Source organism: Symsagittifera roscoffensis, chromosome 4, assembly GCF_963678635.1.
Source record: "Symsagittifera roscoffensis chromosome 4, txSymRosc1.1, whole genome shotgun sequence".
In the NCBI taxonomy this organism is placed as follows: Eukaryota; Metazoa; Xenacoelomorpha; order Acoela; family Convolutidae; genus Symsagittifera; species Symsagittifera roscoffensis.
In genome coordinates, this window is record NC_087065.1 from 54,425,206 (window position 1) to 54,440,818 (window position 15,613).

Sequence of the window (15,613 nt, forward strand, 5' to 3'; positions counted from 1 at the left end):
AACTCTATTATATTCATTAGCGAAGTCAAGATGAGACGTGATAAGTTCTCTGTTTGTTTTCTCAATTGAAATATAATTTTTTTTGCCACATGCTATTTTTTTAATTTCGCCTAAAATTTTATAGACCTTGAGTCATCACTACAATTCTGAACTTTATTGTAATAGTTTTGTTTTGTCTTTTTTATAATGTCAACTTCAGTTTTCTTCCTAGGATTTTGAATCGAATTGTTGCAATCGGGGCTGATATGTTTTTTGACCATGCTTCTTGTAGCCGGTTCCGCTTAGCAGTCAAACTTTTTAAAAAAATCAGCGATCCATGGAAAATTGTCTTTTTTTTCTTAAAACTTGATGATCCAAAAAGAGTAAAATTATCTATTACACTGTGATACTTTGGTTCAAACTTACGAAAGCAATCAATCAATGATTCTGAATAAGTAATTGTTTGCGTCGATTTTGATATCTCCTGACTGAAGCTGTCAACGCTCAGTATCGATTTCAGGAAACAAGTTTCAGAATAAGTTTTAGTATTTTCTTCTCCTAAGCGCAATGTTTGAAACTCCAATTTAATCGGAGAGTGATCAGAAAAAACATGTGGTTTCGTGCTTGAGCAGAATTGTCATTTATGTCTCTAACAATGAGGTGATCTAGAAAGATTTCTTTTGTATTCGCAATTCGCGTTGGTTTTGTGACCAGCTGCTCAAAGCCATTGCTTTCGATGACATCATGATATTTTGAGGGGAGGTTATTCGCCTGTAAAATATCAATGTTGAAATTACCGCAGGCTATAACAGGACAATTATAATTTGATAAAGTTTCAAGTGTCTTCTCTTATTCATCAAGGAGGTAAAACTTATCAGGTTCAAGCGAATTATAAACAAGGAAGTTTATAAAATTTCATCGAATCATTTCACATACATTAATAATTTTTCTGTTAACTCACTTGGATATTCTTCAATGAGAGTAACGTTGTCGTTATATTGAACTAAGACCCCTCCTTGGTTCTGACTTCTAGTTTTGCTCAGTATAGTGTTGTACCCTATGAGATTGTAGCAATGAATATTGTCGGCTTCTCGGCTTCATGCAGCCAGGTTTCTCCTAGGCAAAATAAATCAGGTAGCGATTCAAGGTTGGCTAATAATGATTCCAGTTTGTCGTAATGTTTACATGGATATCTTGCATTTTATTGCAAAACGCCAGCAACTTGAGTGGTTAAGGAATTAGCAACTCTCAAATTTGATGACATAAAGGATTTTGTGAATAGTTGATTACGTTTCTGGTGTAATATGCTCTTACTGAGAAACTCGATTTTGAAAGCAGTTCATCATGTCGTTATAGGTGAATCCCAGGAACTCACCGCCATCATACAGCCCATTAATACAATCAACACATAGACCATTCATTCGACCATTAAACAAAAATGGCTCTTTCTTAATTCCAGTTCGACTGAATTCTTTGATCGCTCGGAATCAATTGCATAAACTTTAATCGTGGGAGGTTCAGGTCTTCGAATATTTTGATAGTGCTTGTATTCTCGTTCTCAGATAACTTTTCTTTTTTGGCAATTCTTCTAAAAGCTGTTTTGAGGCACTATTTTCTGCGTTGACTGTTCTACGGCTGCTTAGATTTTGTGAAATATATCATCAATTTTTTACATGGATTTAACACTGCGCATCCCCGCTTGTTTTTGGGCTTTACTATCGGGGTTATTAGAAATTGATCTCGATAACAAAGAGTCGGATATTTGTTATTACTGTCACAATATGTGTTTCCCAAATCGGCGTTTGTATGTGTTATACCAATGAAGTCAATAGTTTCAGTATTTGAGTTTGTCATTTGCCTTCTCTGAAGCTATTCAATAATCACAACAATTAGGTTCTTCAATTTTTTATCCTCTTTGACTGTTTGACCCCATATTTTGTAATGATAACTTTTATCCAAGTAGTTCATATAACATGAAAATTTTAAGTACGTCGATTACATAATTACGAATGGAGTTTTACTTCAAATGAAGAGACGTTTGGACCATGCTACGACTTCCCGGGGACTATATTTCGGCATTGATGCCATTATGTTCAGTTTTTGCATAGGACTATTTTGAAAGAATGCTGGGTTTTTTGTCAATAGGTACTGACACTGCTTAAAATCTTGGTCGGACTTTGTTCTGGACCAAAGTCAAACCATGTTCAAACAGTTCTTCTTACCATACTCAGGTTTTTGACTTTTCATGATGTTCTTTGGGACCAATTCAAATATAATTTAGGTCAAACAAGTGTTTTAGAAATATAAACTGATTCCGAACAGTTTTGGACAGGGTTTTGTCGTAACATCCGCATCAAGGCCATTTTTCTTTATTTTTTTTGGTTGTGGAATACAGACAATTGCCCAAACAGATCGCAAGTTTGTTTCTCTGATCTATTGGTTTTTTAATGTTTTTGCTGGTTGCAATTATGTGCAGAAAAAATTGCATTTCAAGGATTTTTTTTTTTCAATTAAAAATAAATTTGATTTGTTAAACAGCTTTTCTCCGGACTCCACGATCATACATGCACACATCTGAGTGCCTTTCCAACACACAATGTGGCCTCGTAATGCATGTTGCAACATTGTTTTGTACCGTTTTGGGCTTTGTTTTAGACTACGATCAGAGTTTTTGGGGATCTTTACCTCGATGTTGACTATGAAACTACTATTTCTAAGTGAAATTAACTTGAACTAAAAAATCCGATTGGGACGTCGAACCAGAGTTTTGAAAATCCATGTATTCAGGTGGTATGTGAACGGAATCCGCGTATTTATAAGCACAAAGTTTGTATTTGCAAGAAATGAACACCTATGCCTCATAATGACATCTGTTTTCTGATTTTACTGACAAGTGAGTGTATTGATGATCATCACCTTCTGCCACCATATCTAATTTGATTCTAAAATAGACACGATAATTTTTTGCGTCAAATATTTGATATGCAAGAATTATTTCTGATTTTAACTCAACCAGACCAATATGGGTCTTAAAGCTCTAAAAATAAAGTTCTCATCACCTATAGCCTGAATCTTGACAAATTGATTGATCAAGCTCGCCATCAGTAGTTATGGCGACAACAACTCGAAAACGTCTAAAACAACGCCGAAAAAAAGCAAATCATATCCCCACAAAAAAGACTGTCACACCTGATGAGCATCACGTGACGACCATCATCTTTTGAGGGTCTACTAATATCACCAAGGTGTACTAGGATCGAAAGGGCCTACAATTCAAGGTTTTTCATCTGAAGGGCTGTTCATCTCGAGGGTCGACACTACATTTCACTTGATATGTACTTTTCAAAGGCTTACTCTTCATTTGAAGGGTTGCAATCTTCAAAACCCTACTCTACATTTCAAGAACTCTGCACCTGATGGGCTACTTCTACGTCAACGCCAACCAGTCAAAGGTTCCTGTGCCAAAGTTTCCTGTACAAAGTTTCAAAATATCATCAATGATTCTAAAAAAAATCAGGTTAGATAACTTCTTTTTCTCTTAAAACTTCACAACTTAAGCTAAAACCGTACTATCATTCACATAAAACTCATTAGCACCAGACTAAATTTGTTCGTCCATTTAAATCTATTTTTTTAAACTATAATCTTTATTTCATTGTTTATCTTCGGGGTGCCAAATTAGTATTTTCCTTTTCAAAATGCTTATGCAAAAGTTTTAGCAACAAAAATTTTTATACCCAAAATGTTATAACCTACAACTTTAGCTTCCCTCCGAATTAAAAAAAACCCTGAAAACATGTTGGTTGATCCTTACCCATAGCTCAAAACAATCTTGAACTTAATTTTTTAGCCAACGGGTTAAATTTGAGCCCGATTGACCCCAAAACAATCGATAAAAGTGAAAAGGAACAGTTTGTACAACTCGATAAGTTTTTAAAAAATGGAATAATTTCAACGATTGCTGCCATTTGAACTAAAAACTTTTTGAAACATCTAGTATTTTGAATTGTTTCAGCTTCCTTCTGCAATGACCCTTCTAGTGCAGTACATTCCAAGAGCTTAAGGTAGAAGTAACTGGGCAAATAACCAACTCAAGTGAAATCAATTAAGTTAAGCTAAGCCTTGATTCCGCTCTCAATTTATCTTTTTACACGTCTGCCTACAGCTGGAATACTTTTATTTAGAGTTTCTCCTCAACGATTAGGCTGTCCACTTCCACTAGGAACTGACAATGCTACGAATCAGGCCATCAACGATGTTATCTTTTTTGCAGCAACTGATTTCAGATCATCCTCACGTACTGCAAACCTGAATAAATTCAATTTTCGCGCTTCTCAGCCTTATAACTTCTGGTCCCCAACCCCAGCTAATCCCATTTTATTTGAAACGACTACTCAACAGACTAGACCCAGATTTCCACTGGCATTAACCGATATGATCTCCTCACAATTTCTATCGCGAACAAAACCGGTTACTACAACTGAACACTATGCTACCATCAATTAGAGCGACCGACATGGAAAACACTTACAATCACACAATCCGCAGGACGAGTTTCCTTGACAGTCATCAAGGACAAAGCAGCAGCTACGCTACCAACCATCTGACAACTGGCAGGAACTACAGATTCGTAATTTCAAATTTACAATTCAGCCCACAGTAAGTAAAAACTTTGGTTCGAACTTTTTTAGACGGCGATAGGCGAAATCTCGCGTCTGAGCCCTGCTGAGAAAAATAAAAATTTATACCCAATATGTACTGATAGTGCTACAAAGTTGATAGACAGCTATGGAACCTATTCTTCTCAGCATGAACTGGCAATCCTTGAATTAGTCCGTAGATACGGTAGCCCAAAGTACGTGGTGTCAGCTCTCATCATGGAACTCAAAAGTTTTGACATGTCGGTTGGAAATGGACCGCAGTGTTTCGCCACACAAACTTCTTTTCTATAGAAAAAAGTGCAAAACTACGAAATTAAAGGCTACGGAGAAGACCGCAGCTCTAGCAGTTTGACCACACTTACTCGATCAAAGCTACTGAAGACTCTAATTATGAAAAATAAGAGCACTGCGTGCTCCACAAACTACATTGAAAACGAATCCGCTACCTCAAAACCTGTCTACAGTTCCTGAAATACTCCCCTCAAGAAAGCAGAAACTTGGACAAAGAGCCATCATTATCAAGTCAAGCGGGACTAAACTACTAAGGAACGAAGCGGAAACTATCTGAAAACCGAATAAATCAGCTCACCTCAAACACTAATTAAAATAACAGCAGATTATTGGCGCAGCAATAAAAGCAACATCTTTAAATTGTCCAAAAATTAACCAAGCGAAAAAAACATGAAAAAATGTGAAGATTCTTTTTTGAATTTCCAATAGATCACCGCTCACAGATGGTATGGAAATTAAAACTTTGCTTCAATTGCTTAGGCTGACACAGATTTAGGTAATGCACATCGGTCAAACGGTGTTTTAACAAAAAATGGAAATGAAAACATCAATCAACTCTTTTCATTGATGAAGAACTATTTCAAACGCCCAATCAAAACTCCAACGTTCTCAAGCTGGAAATTTACGGAAACCTAGACAATAAAACAAACTACATAACTGTTTCACAACGAGAGCAACATCACAAATGAGTTGCATTTCATGCCAGCGATACTTTTCAACGATGGCATCAAACTGGACTGCTTGACAACGCCAATGCCTACTGAACAACACATTTTGGACAACGCAACGATCAACGCCAGCGGCAGCTGCTCTGACAAGCTCATTAAGGTAGACTTCCTTCCTAACCAATTCAATAACTACAGTTCAGCGTATGAGGCACTTTCCATAACGACAAAGTGTTTTTTCTGTCGAGTTTAGTGTCGGACCATATAGCGCTTATAAAATCTACATTCACTCTACGATCAGTCTGCTCAGTAAAGACTGAGTTTTGACCCAATCGATGAAAAGAACATCAAAAAGAGCCCACACTAAACTCGCCCCCAACATTTCATTTGCTGATCTGGGCGACAACGCAACGCAATGTTTGGTAAGCGCAGCTGCTTTTTGAAGTTTAGTCCGCTCAACCTGAAATTTTATGTGATTGAGTGAAACTCACGATTGACTAAATCAAAGACACTGAAAAATAAAAACTTTCCCTAAAAAAATGAAAAAATGCATAAAGTGGAGGAATGAAGCACTCAAGAAAACAAGCTTTCGCGTTCTCTGGAAAGATTGAAACACAACCAATTTCTAAGGAACAAACATTTAACACGACGAACCTTGCTGCAAATTAATCTTTAAAAGCGAATTGAAAATGTCCAACAACTAAACGCTCAACCACAATAACTAGCACCGAAATGACCAAACAAAGATCCAGTTGCCATTCAATTTTTGCCATGGATTAATCCAAAACTCTGATCTGAAAAAATCTGCGTCAAGTTTTTTTTGTTTTCAATAGCCATAATTGAAAAAATTTTGCTACCTCCCACAGCGCCGGGTGATTAATCCAAACAAAATCAAAGAAGAGTATAAGACGGCGAACAGTGCTTTGACATATGATAACGTCTCAAAATTTTGTTGCCTAGAAACTGGACCAGACGTACTAAACAGAAAAATTGCTTTTTTCCACAATTCCCGGAAAATTCCGTCAAAAAATATCAAAAAAAAGGATCAAACTGCCATTCGCTTTCTTTGGCCTACAGAATTTTCATGAATAAACACTAATACACTCGATTTGCTTTTGGTGCAAGATGCTCACGCTCTTTTGCCATTCTTGAGGTTTTGCTCTGCAGTTTTGCTCAGCTGCCGCATTAAACCTTCCTCAGGGACGAATTTGCTGTTTCTTTTGGCAGGACAAACGATACAAAGCGTCCTCGAGTTCTAAAGGGTCCTAACTATCAAGTTCACACAACTGTCAAAACGACATTCGTGCAACAAACAACGGTGAAAATGACTTCTACAACTTCTACAAACAGAACAGTTCTCTATACAGTAGCAAGCGTTTCTGAAAAACCCACTGGGTCTCCTCGCAGTTTTCGTCCTAAGAGTTGAATTTATTCTGCATAACTTGTGGAAGCTAAAACTTACAAATTTTGCCCAGTAAATTCCCTTCAGTAATCAATAAAAGGTTTGAACAATACCAAAAAGTCTCAGCAATTGTCAGCTAGTGACATACAGTTTCCTATGTTCTGCTGGCTTTCTAGGGTTGCAAAGTGCCAAGGCTACTTGCCATCTAATTCCGAACTGCAGGCAACACAAGCTTACACGCTATTGTTTTGGTTGGCTGACCAAAAATGGATCTACTTAACCAAGAAAGTATATCAAAGGTGGCTTAAGAAGCCGCACATATAGCACATGACTGTGCAAGTTTGATACCGATGAAGTGCAAATGAAGATCCAACCAAATGCAAATGAAATAGCACAACAAATTTTTTTCTGTATTGCATCGCCCGGTGAACTGAAAAATTATTGCAACAACAGAATTGAGGTTGAGATACTTACTTTATGATCATTTGAACAATCTCTTGATAAAAAACAGCAGAAGCGGTACGCGGTAACCAAAAAGAAAAAACCAACAAAAGTCTAGTTAGATGCACCAGAATCTCTTTAAGCAAAGAATGTTTTGAGGAATCAACGAGGCCATGGAACAAAAAAACGCTTTAGCAATTAGCACGCGACTGCTCAACTAAAATACGTTTTCTCCATTTTAGACGGCTTTTGATTACAACGGTTCAGTGCTCGAGTTATAGTTTTATCAAAATTTGGACAGGAGGCGGGAAACTTTCAGCAATTACACAAAACCAAGAAAAAAGATTTTTTTAAAAAACAAAAGTCTCAACGAGAAGCTTTTGTTGACACTTACGATTAAACACAAATTAACACCAAGCTGACAGCAGAGATACAATTTTTCCTTCTCTCGACAACGCTAGTTGTCGCGCTTAATACTACTACGTAAATTGACTTTATTAGACTCGACAAAATAACGCTAAGGAAACTATTGTGGGCATGATTACCGAAGGCATTCATTGCTGTTGTAAGCATAACAGCACCGAGTACGTTCAAAACGAACGCAACAAAGATTTTTCATCATTTAGTTCCGAGAAAAACTCCGTCAGATATTTCATCATCGCTTTCTCTACAGCAGGTTCCAAGCCAGTGGATTACTTCCAATTCTGTCCACTTGCTGCCAGCTTAATCCAGTAAACCAATATAGGTATTTTTTTTCACTCCAAAAAACAGGGATTGACTACATAAAGCCATATAACGAAAAACACTTCCGAAAAAAACAATTGACAGACACTCTTGGTACAAACAAAGCATAACGAGGACTTGTCGCTTCATTGCTGGAATAGGTACACCTAAGCTAACACTCTCTGTAATGCTACTTGCTCCGTCTGCACTCGTAAGCAAATCTGCTTGAAACCCATCAATTTAAACAAAACAACGGTAATTGAAATGCTGCAGATGAAGCCTAAATCATCTGTCAGCTGCCTCCTTTATTGGTGGCGTCTGGGAGCGACTAGGTTCATTGATAACACGAGAGTTCTTAAAAAAATTTGGTTCTGATTGAGTATCGTGAGATCCTCATCAAAAGGAATAAGTGGATACCACCCGAGGAACCAATCGACAAACTTGAACTGGTGGGGATGCTTGAGGACTTTACACAACAAAGCACTAGGTCGATTGCCAAGTTTTCTTACCGCTTCGGATTGCTAAAGTGTCATGTAAGCTCAAAATGGCTTTATCTCCTTAAACAAGACCAACCGAGTAGCTTGCACTCGTACCTCGTAGTAGAATTGATGTAACAATAATCTCATTAAACACACGACAAGGATTGGGCTGCCTCTTTTGTGGTATGAGTCTTTGAGCGTTCCTCGAGGATGTTGATGATCATTAATTTCTGCCGCCATATCTAATTTGATTTTAACCTATAGTCGCGCCGTCTCCGCATTGGTCTGAAAAGTTGCGCCGTCTCCGCCTCACTCTGGAAATTTGCGCCGTCTCCACCTCGGTCGCGAAAAACTTGAAAGTGCACTTTCTAGTCGCGCTGACCATGCCGGTCGCGCCGATGCTGTTTAAGTCGCGCCGTTTCCTGTGTCGCGCCGTCTCCACATCGGTCGCGAAGGCCCTGAAATTTTTTTTATAAAGTCCCGCCGTCTTCATCATGATCTGAAAAGTCGCGCCGTATGCACCTCGTTCGCGGAAGTCTGGAAATGGCAACTTTTGGTCGCGAGAGTCAGGACATACCAAATATGAGTCGCGATGTTTTAATCGCGCCACCTCCGCTTCGGTCGCGAAAGTCGCGACGGATCATCATGGTTGCGAAAGTCCGGAAATGCCAGGTTTTGGTCGCCAAAGTCTGTACATGCCTAGTTTTGGTCTGGAACGTCTGGACATGCCAAAACTTTGTCGCTAAAGTCTGGGTAATCGCGTTAAATTTATGATATAATTCTAATGTTGATTCAACAAGAGCATACTGTAACCTGAGTCTTGGCTTGTTGGTCAGTCAAGTTCGACACCAATAGCTTGTTATCGGACTTGGATATGAAATTTTGAATGAAAATAAATTTTTCACAAAGCAAAAACTAAAATAATCAGATGGGCTTAAAACTATTTTATCATCTCTAAACAAGGTTCTGGTTTCCCTTCGAAAATATTTTGGTGAAGTCCTTCAAAGTGAAACTGGCGTAAGACTTCAGAAAAACACTGGCCAAGATTAAGCAGCAGCCACTGATTGACAAACACGAGAATGGCTCCACTGAAAATATACACTGAAGAGCGTAGGAAAAGGCGGATACTGATGTCTTCACTGTTGTAGAATGGACCACACTGAGATATTTGAATACTGGAAAAAAGAACTCTTTTCCAGTTTTATAACCAAATTTTTTACGGATTTCAAACAAATCATACATAGAGGGCTCATTCAGAACCTTATGCTGATCACAGTTTTGGTCATTTCAAAAGAGTTTTGAACGTTTTCGTTCCAAATCATGATCAAAGTTAACAACAATTGATAAAATTCTATAACATCAAAATGAACTTTTTTGAAGATTCATGCACTATGGCATAAAACCGGCGTTACGAAAAAGGCAAGTGATGCTCCAAGTATTAAAATTTTGAACCATAGTTACGATTTTAATAATTAGTTTATATTCGTTGATTTATTTGAGACAAAATTGAAAAACTGGGAAAGAGGCCTTGGATGTTGCAGAGGAAACAAGTGGCGTGAACAAATCCAGCAGCCATGATGACAAACCTGTCTTGGGCAGTGCAGTGGGGCAGGACTGGTTTGCCAGTCAAGTGGAGAAGAATGAGAGCACCAAGACAGCCCACAAGAAGTGTGATGTAACCCTGAACGGATACAGAATACTATTCAGATCAAAAACAAAGGAACAGCAATAGTTTAGTTTATATGTATGAAACACAGAAAATTCCTACCACGGTGATTTAAGATACGAAACCTTAAAGTTTGCTGAGAGTTGTGTTTTATTGAAAAACAAAATGATTCTTGCTGAAACTCCTTATATTTGTGGAGAAGAAAAAAACTTACAACAACCAATACAAATCAAGTAGCAGAAAATCCTAGCGAGGAAAACCATTCTAGGCCATGGAAATAAGAAAAATACTTCCTACTATTTGAGAGAGCATTTTTCATCCATTTTTGGATTTTAGTGTTTGGAAAGGTCTAACTTGGCCAAATTGAGATGCTTGGTGTGCACGATAAAACCATATTTGCATTAACACTTCGCAAAGAAAACGAATCAAGACTGCTCGTATCAGGGCGAAGCCCTGAATGTTCCGACTGCCTTTTAAGGTTTATGGAGCAGTAATAACCTTTAAAAAATCAATGAAATAAAACAAAATGAAAATTTTTTTTCTCTAAAATTTGAAATTTTTTATGAAAACCATCCCCCCACACGCCATATAAAATACAAAAGGATAGATTTCGCTCCTTGTAACAAACCAATTATGGCAAATAAGCTTCTTGTAACCAATTTGGAGCGATTTCTAAGATGGATTAACTCTCCGCTTACGCGTTAATAGCGCGAAATATATCGCGCGTTAATTGTCCCAAATTGGCCGAAATGGCAATCTTTAAACCCCCGTAACTTTACGAAAAATGATCTTAGGTGAAATATCTTTTCAAATTTGAGCTCAGGACAACAATAACTTTCGAATGATATTAAAAAATTCTGCTAAAAATGGTTAGTTAAAAAGTCGAAATTTGTCTGAAGAAAAAAAAAACCCACCCCGAGCACAAATATTCCGTTACTTTCGTATCGAAAGTCGGAACAACAAGACTGCTCGTATCAGGGCAAAGCATTGAATGTTCCTATTGCCCCTTAACCATTACGAATAAATTTTTGGAAAGGAAACGTGAAAACTACAAGTTTTGGACTAAACAAAAGATCAAGTATGAAAAATTGAGTCGTACGAAATAAAACGGCAGATTAGCTAGCCTCAATTCAAGTTGAAATGATTGTATCGTGCGGGATAATTCACCAGGCATAAATTATTTTCGAAACATTTTCAGCAATTTAAATAAAATATTCAAAGCGCGCCTAAATTAGCCCTGAGCATGGCCAAATGGGCAATGTTTAAGCTCTCAGAACTTTGCAAAAAGTGATCGGAGGTAAAATATCCTTTTGCGTTTGATTTCAGAGAGACGATATTTTCATTTTGGTATAAAAAGTTTTTGTTAAAAACTGTCACTGATGTGACTAACAGCAAGAACCCTTATCTCAAGGCATCAAGGAGTTTGAACTAGACCTGTTTGTACAAGGAGTAAATGAACTGAAATGCGATTTACGCGCAAAAACACAAAACAGATTAACGATTCAACGTTAACGATGGTTACGAATATAATCAATTTTCCTTGCTTGCTTCATTGACATTTACAAAATTGAAAAAACCTAGCAAACTATATCTTCAAAAGAAAACCTCTATTCTATACAATAGAAATCTCTGATTAACCTTTTTGCACGAAGAAGTGTTCTGAAACGTTTTCAGGCCCAAAGTTCTCTCGAAGTTTCAACTGATACAACCAACTGTCTGAGGGAAACAGAAAAGGAAAAAAATGGGACCCTTCGCCTATGATTAATCAATTTTACTGTAACTAAATCTAAGTACTAACTAATAACTACTGAGACTTGTGTTTTGGACTGTGATGAGAAGCATTATTTCGATCGCGCTGATCGATCCGAACAAAAAGTTAAGGGATGCAAAAAATGCAAAAAAATGCCACCGTTGGTTTAAGAATCGGTGTAAGGAGAACGCGTAAACTATACTACTTTTTGCTTCACTTTTTAAACCAAAATTAGTTTGAGACACCCTGAATAATAACCTAATGATTCACAATCAGAAAATGCAGAAATTGGTACCCAATTATTTGAAATACCTTTGACCTCGAGTTATTCAACCGGTCAAAAACAGTTTCGCTTAAGTAAAAAAATATTTCCACCCCTTTTACACAGTGAGTAGCGTAAAAGTTGGTTTCAAAACTCAATGCAATTTTTCTAGAAAGTTTTTTTTTCCTGGCAAAGAAGTTCCATACGGCTTACGTTATCGGATATTTTAATGCGCCTTTTTCTCATAGTCATTAATCAGTTTTTGATCTAAATTTTACTCCAGCGGTATGCGATTTTCAGTTTTGACGAATAAATTTTTTTTCAGACAGAAAAAATGTTCAATCAAAAAAATATTCTGAAAAATAAAAGAATTTCTTGCTACTATTGAAAAATTTTTAAAGTTTTAAAGTTTTGCAAAAAACATTTTGTAATAAAGCACAAAAATTGTTATTTTTTGTTGTTATAAAAAAAAGTGGTAATATCACATTTTGGCATGCTTGAGTGGGGCGTTTTATCGTAGTCGATTTTTTCAATATAGTTTTCGAGCCGAAGAAACAATTCGGACGTAATCGTTTTCCAAATTGGAATAAAAGTTAAAGTTTTCATATCAAAGCGAAGCCATGAAACTCTTTTTAGGTTGTCCTATAAAAATGGAAAGCAAAAAGTTGATTTTGAAATTAATATCTGAAAAATGTCGATATCTTGAGCGCAAATTCGCAAAAAATTGTCAACTGTTATTTTTCCAAATTTTGAGTCGGAGAATTAATTCGGAAGTAATTAGTTTCCATATTAGAATGAAAATAAGAGTGTTCATGAAACTGCTTATAGGTTGTCCTACAAAAAATACAAAAATTAAAACATAATAATTAATATCTGGAAGATGTCAATATCTTGCGCGCAATTTTGCAATTTTTTTTCACCTGTTATTTCTTGAGACGTTTTGGGGGTTTGAAGTTTTATCAAATTGCTATTGACGCGTTGCAGTTCTGGCGATTCAATCCGGCTTTCAATTCATCCCAAATTGAAATGAGACATGCTAACTGAGCCCAAATAATGTTTTAGTTTTTGCAAAATATATCACTTTGGACTAAACATTGAGATTGCCGATTTTTTCAATCCTTTTTTTTCGGTTTTAAAGAAATTGCCAAGCAAAGTTCACACGAGACAGCTGAAAGGACAGTCAGAACGAGCAAAATTTTGCCGTGATACGAGTATTTTTTATCTTATTACTAATTGTTCCGACTTTCGATACAAAAGTAACGGAATATTTGTGCTCGGGGTGGGTTTTTTTTTCTTCAGACAAATTTCGACTTTTTAACTAGCCTTTTTTGACGGAATATTTTTATATCATTTGAAAACTATTGTCGTCCTGAGCTTAAATTTGAAAAGCAATTTTACCTGTGATCATTTTTCGTAAAGTTATGGGGGTTTAAAGTTTGTCATTTTGGCCAATTTGGGTCAATTAAAGCGCGATGTATTTCGCGCTTTTAACGCGTAAGCGGAGATTTAATCCGTCATAGAAATCGTTCTAAATTGGTTGAAAGAAGCTTGTTTGCCATAATTGATTTATTACAAGGAGCGAAATCTATTCTTTTGTACTTGATATGGCGTGTGGGGGGGGGGGGGATGATTTTCATTAAAAAAATTTCAAATTTTAGAAATTTTTTTTTTCGTTTTTTGTATATTACATTTAATTTTGTTATGTTAATACTGCTCCATAATTCCTAAAAGGCAGTCGGAACATTCAGGGCTTCGCCTTGATACGAGTAGTCTTGTTTTGTTTTATGCGGATTTTCACTTTTGACTTACTTGACAGGTAGAAAGAAACAATGAATCAATATAAACTACGCATCTTCGTCCGACAGCGAACACCGCAATACAGAATGCAGTCAGAGCGGACAACACAGCCCCTATCTCTCTCACGGGGTAGTGTGAACTCTTTTCCACTCCGAAGTGTTCGAAAATGAAGAGAGGTCGTGTGATGAGGAACACTCCTGCCAAAGCCATTGAGATGCAGAAAATGTCGACGGCTTTCAAAGGTTCCCTCAGCACGATAAAAGCAAGGATGCTGAAACAATTACCGCTTTCCATATTTTCAAAGTAAAAAAATTTTTTTGACATCTGCAAATCTCAAAAAGCACATATGCTTCATTTTTCTGGATTGACTTAAAAAGGAGGATATATTGATTGAGCAAGCCTTACCTTATTTTTTCAACGTATTTTTAGTGATACTTTTTCCATGTTGGCCCTGGAGGCGTTTTTAAAAAAAAGTTAGGGTTTTGTCAGCAAAATTGGCTGTCGCAAAATAATACCAAAAAGGGAGGTCTTTGGTGGATAGGTACTCACTGACCACCCAGGAGGCACTATTTTGGCACTAACCTTCTTTGGCACTATTTTTGAAAACATTATTCAAGAAGACACAACATAAGCATTAATTTTTTAGCAAAGCCGTAAGCATTTTTGTCAAAACTATAAGAAAAACCCCAAGAATCCATTTCTGGCGCATCGTAGCCGATGTGCAATTTTTTGGCTTTTAGAAACGTTGACAAGAAGGGGACCTTTTTTGGTTTTAAAAACGGTCATGCAAATGAGCTCGCCTGGCCTGACCATAGTGAAAGTTTCAACTGAGGCAATTGTCGTAACCTGAATCTGCATGGATAATTCTCCAATTTGCGAACCATTTACCTTGAACATACAATACTGGACTGTGTAATGGTCATAGCATCTGCATACTCGATGAAATTAAGAGCAATGAACAAAAAGAAAGCTGCCAGAGGCATGAAACAGACAGAAGCCACAAAAGACATCACGTGACCCTTCTCTCGGATCCTGCCGACGTTGATCCAGACTGACTTCTCGTCATTCAGAAGTGTCAAAAACACCACTGACCACAAACCAGAACTAACCATAAGGGTCAAAGGGTTGTAGCCATTGATTTGTTTAGCAAGAAACCCAGTCAGAGCCAGACAAAAAGCATTTCCCAGTCCGTAGCATATTCCAATTAAGTTTGATCGAATCATAGTTCTTTATGGTAAAATAAAGAAATAAAGTTTGAGATCACAAACTAAAGCTGATTCTTTGTTTAATGCGCTTGCTTCGCTTTTGAGAAGAAAGAAGGTTCTAATGAAATTTAAGACGAATTTCACCAGATAAGGAAAAGGTTCAATGATTGCTTAGCTTTCTAAAGCTTCTCTCGAAGCAGGTGACCGATAGCTTCATTTAGAACGACTCAGATTAACAAGTCGCATTTTTACCAGAGTTAATTTTAGTTTTCAATTCACGAACAAACAATTA

General features: G+C 36.9%; 1 protein-coding gene across 1 annotated transcript; it reads right to left on the reverse strand.

Annotated features, from left to right (window-relative positions):
* Positions 1–9,549: 9,549 nt before the first annotated feature.
* Positions 9,550–15,613, reverse strand: LOC134844427 (uncharacterized). Its single transcript, XM_063861096.1, has 4 exons — positions 15,005–15,613; positions 14,129–14,387; positions 10,169–10,322; positions 9,550–9,816 (listed from the first exon to the last, which is right to left on the reverse strand). Exons 1-4 carry the CDS (start codon positions 15,337–15,339, stop codon positions 9,596–9,598), a joined length of 969 nt encoding a protein of 322 aa, XP_063717166.1. The 5' UTR covers positions 15,340–15,613; the 3' UTR covers positions 9,550–9,595.

Coding starts and splice junctions, on each gene's coding strand:
- LOC134844427 (XM_063861096.1), bottom strand. CDS start 15,339: ATGATTCGATCAAACTTAATTGGAATATGCTACGGACTGGGAAATGCT. Junction 14,388..15,004: donor TCCAGTATTGTATGTTCAAG/GTAAATGGTTCG, acceptor TAATTGTTTCAG/CATCCTTGCTTTTATCGTGC. Junction 10,323..14,128: donor TGTTTCTTTCTACCTGTCAA/GTAAGTCAAAAG, acceptor GTATCCGTTCAG/GGTTACATCACACTTCTTGT.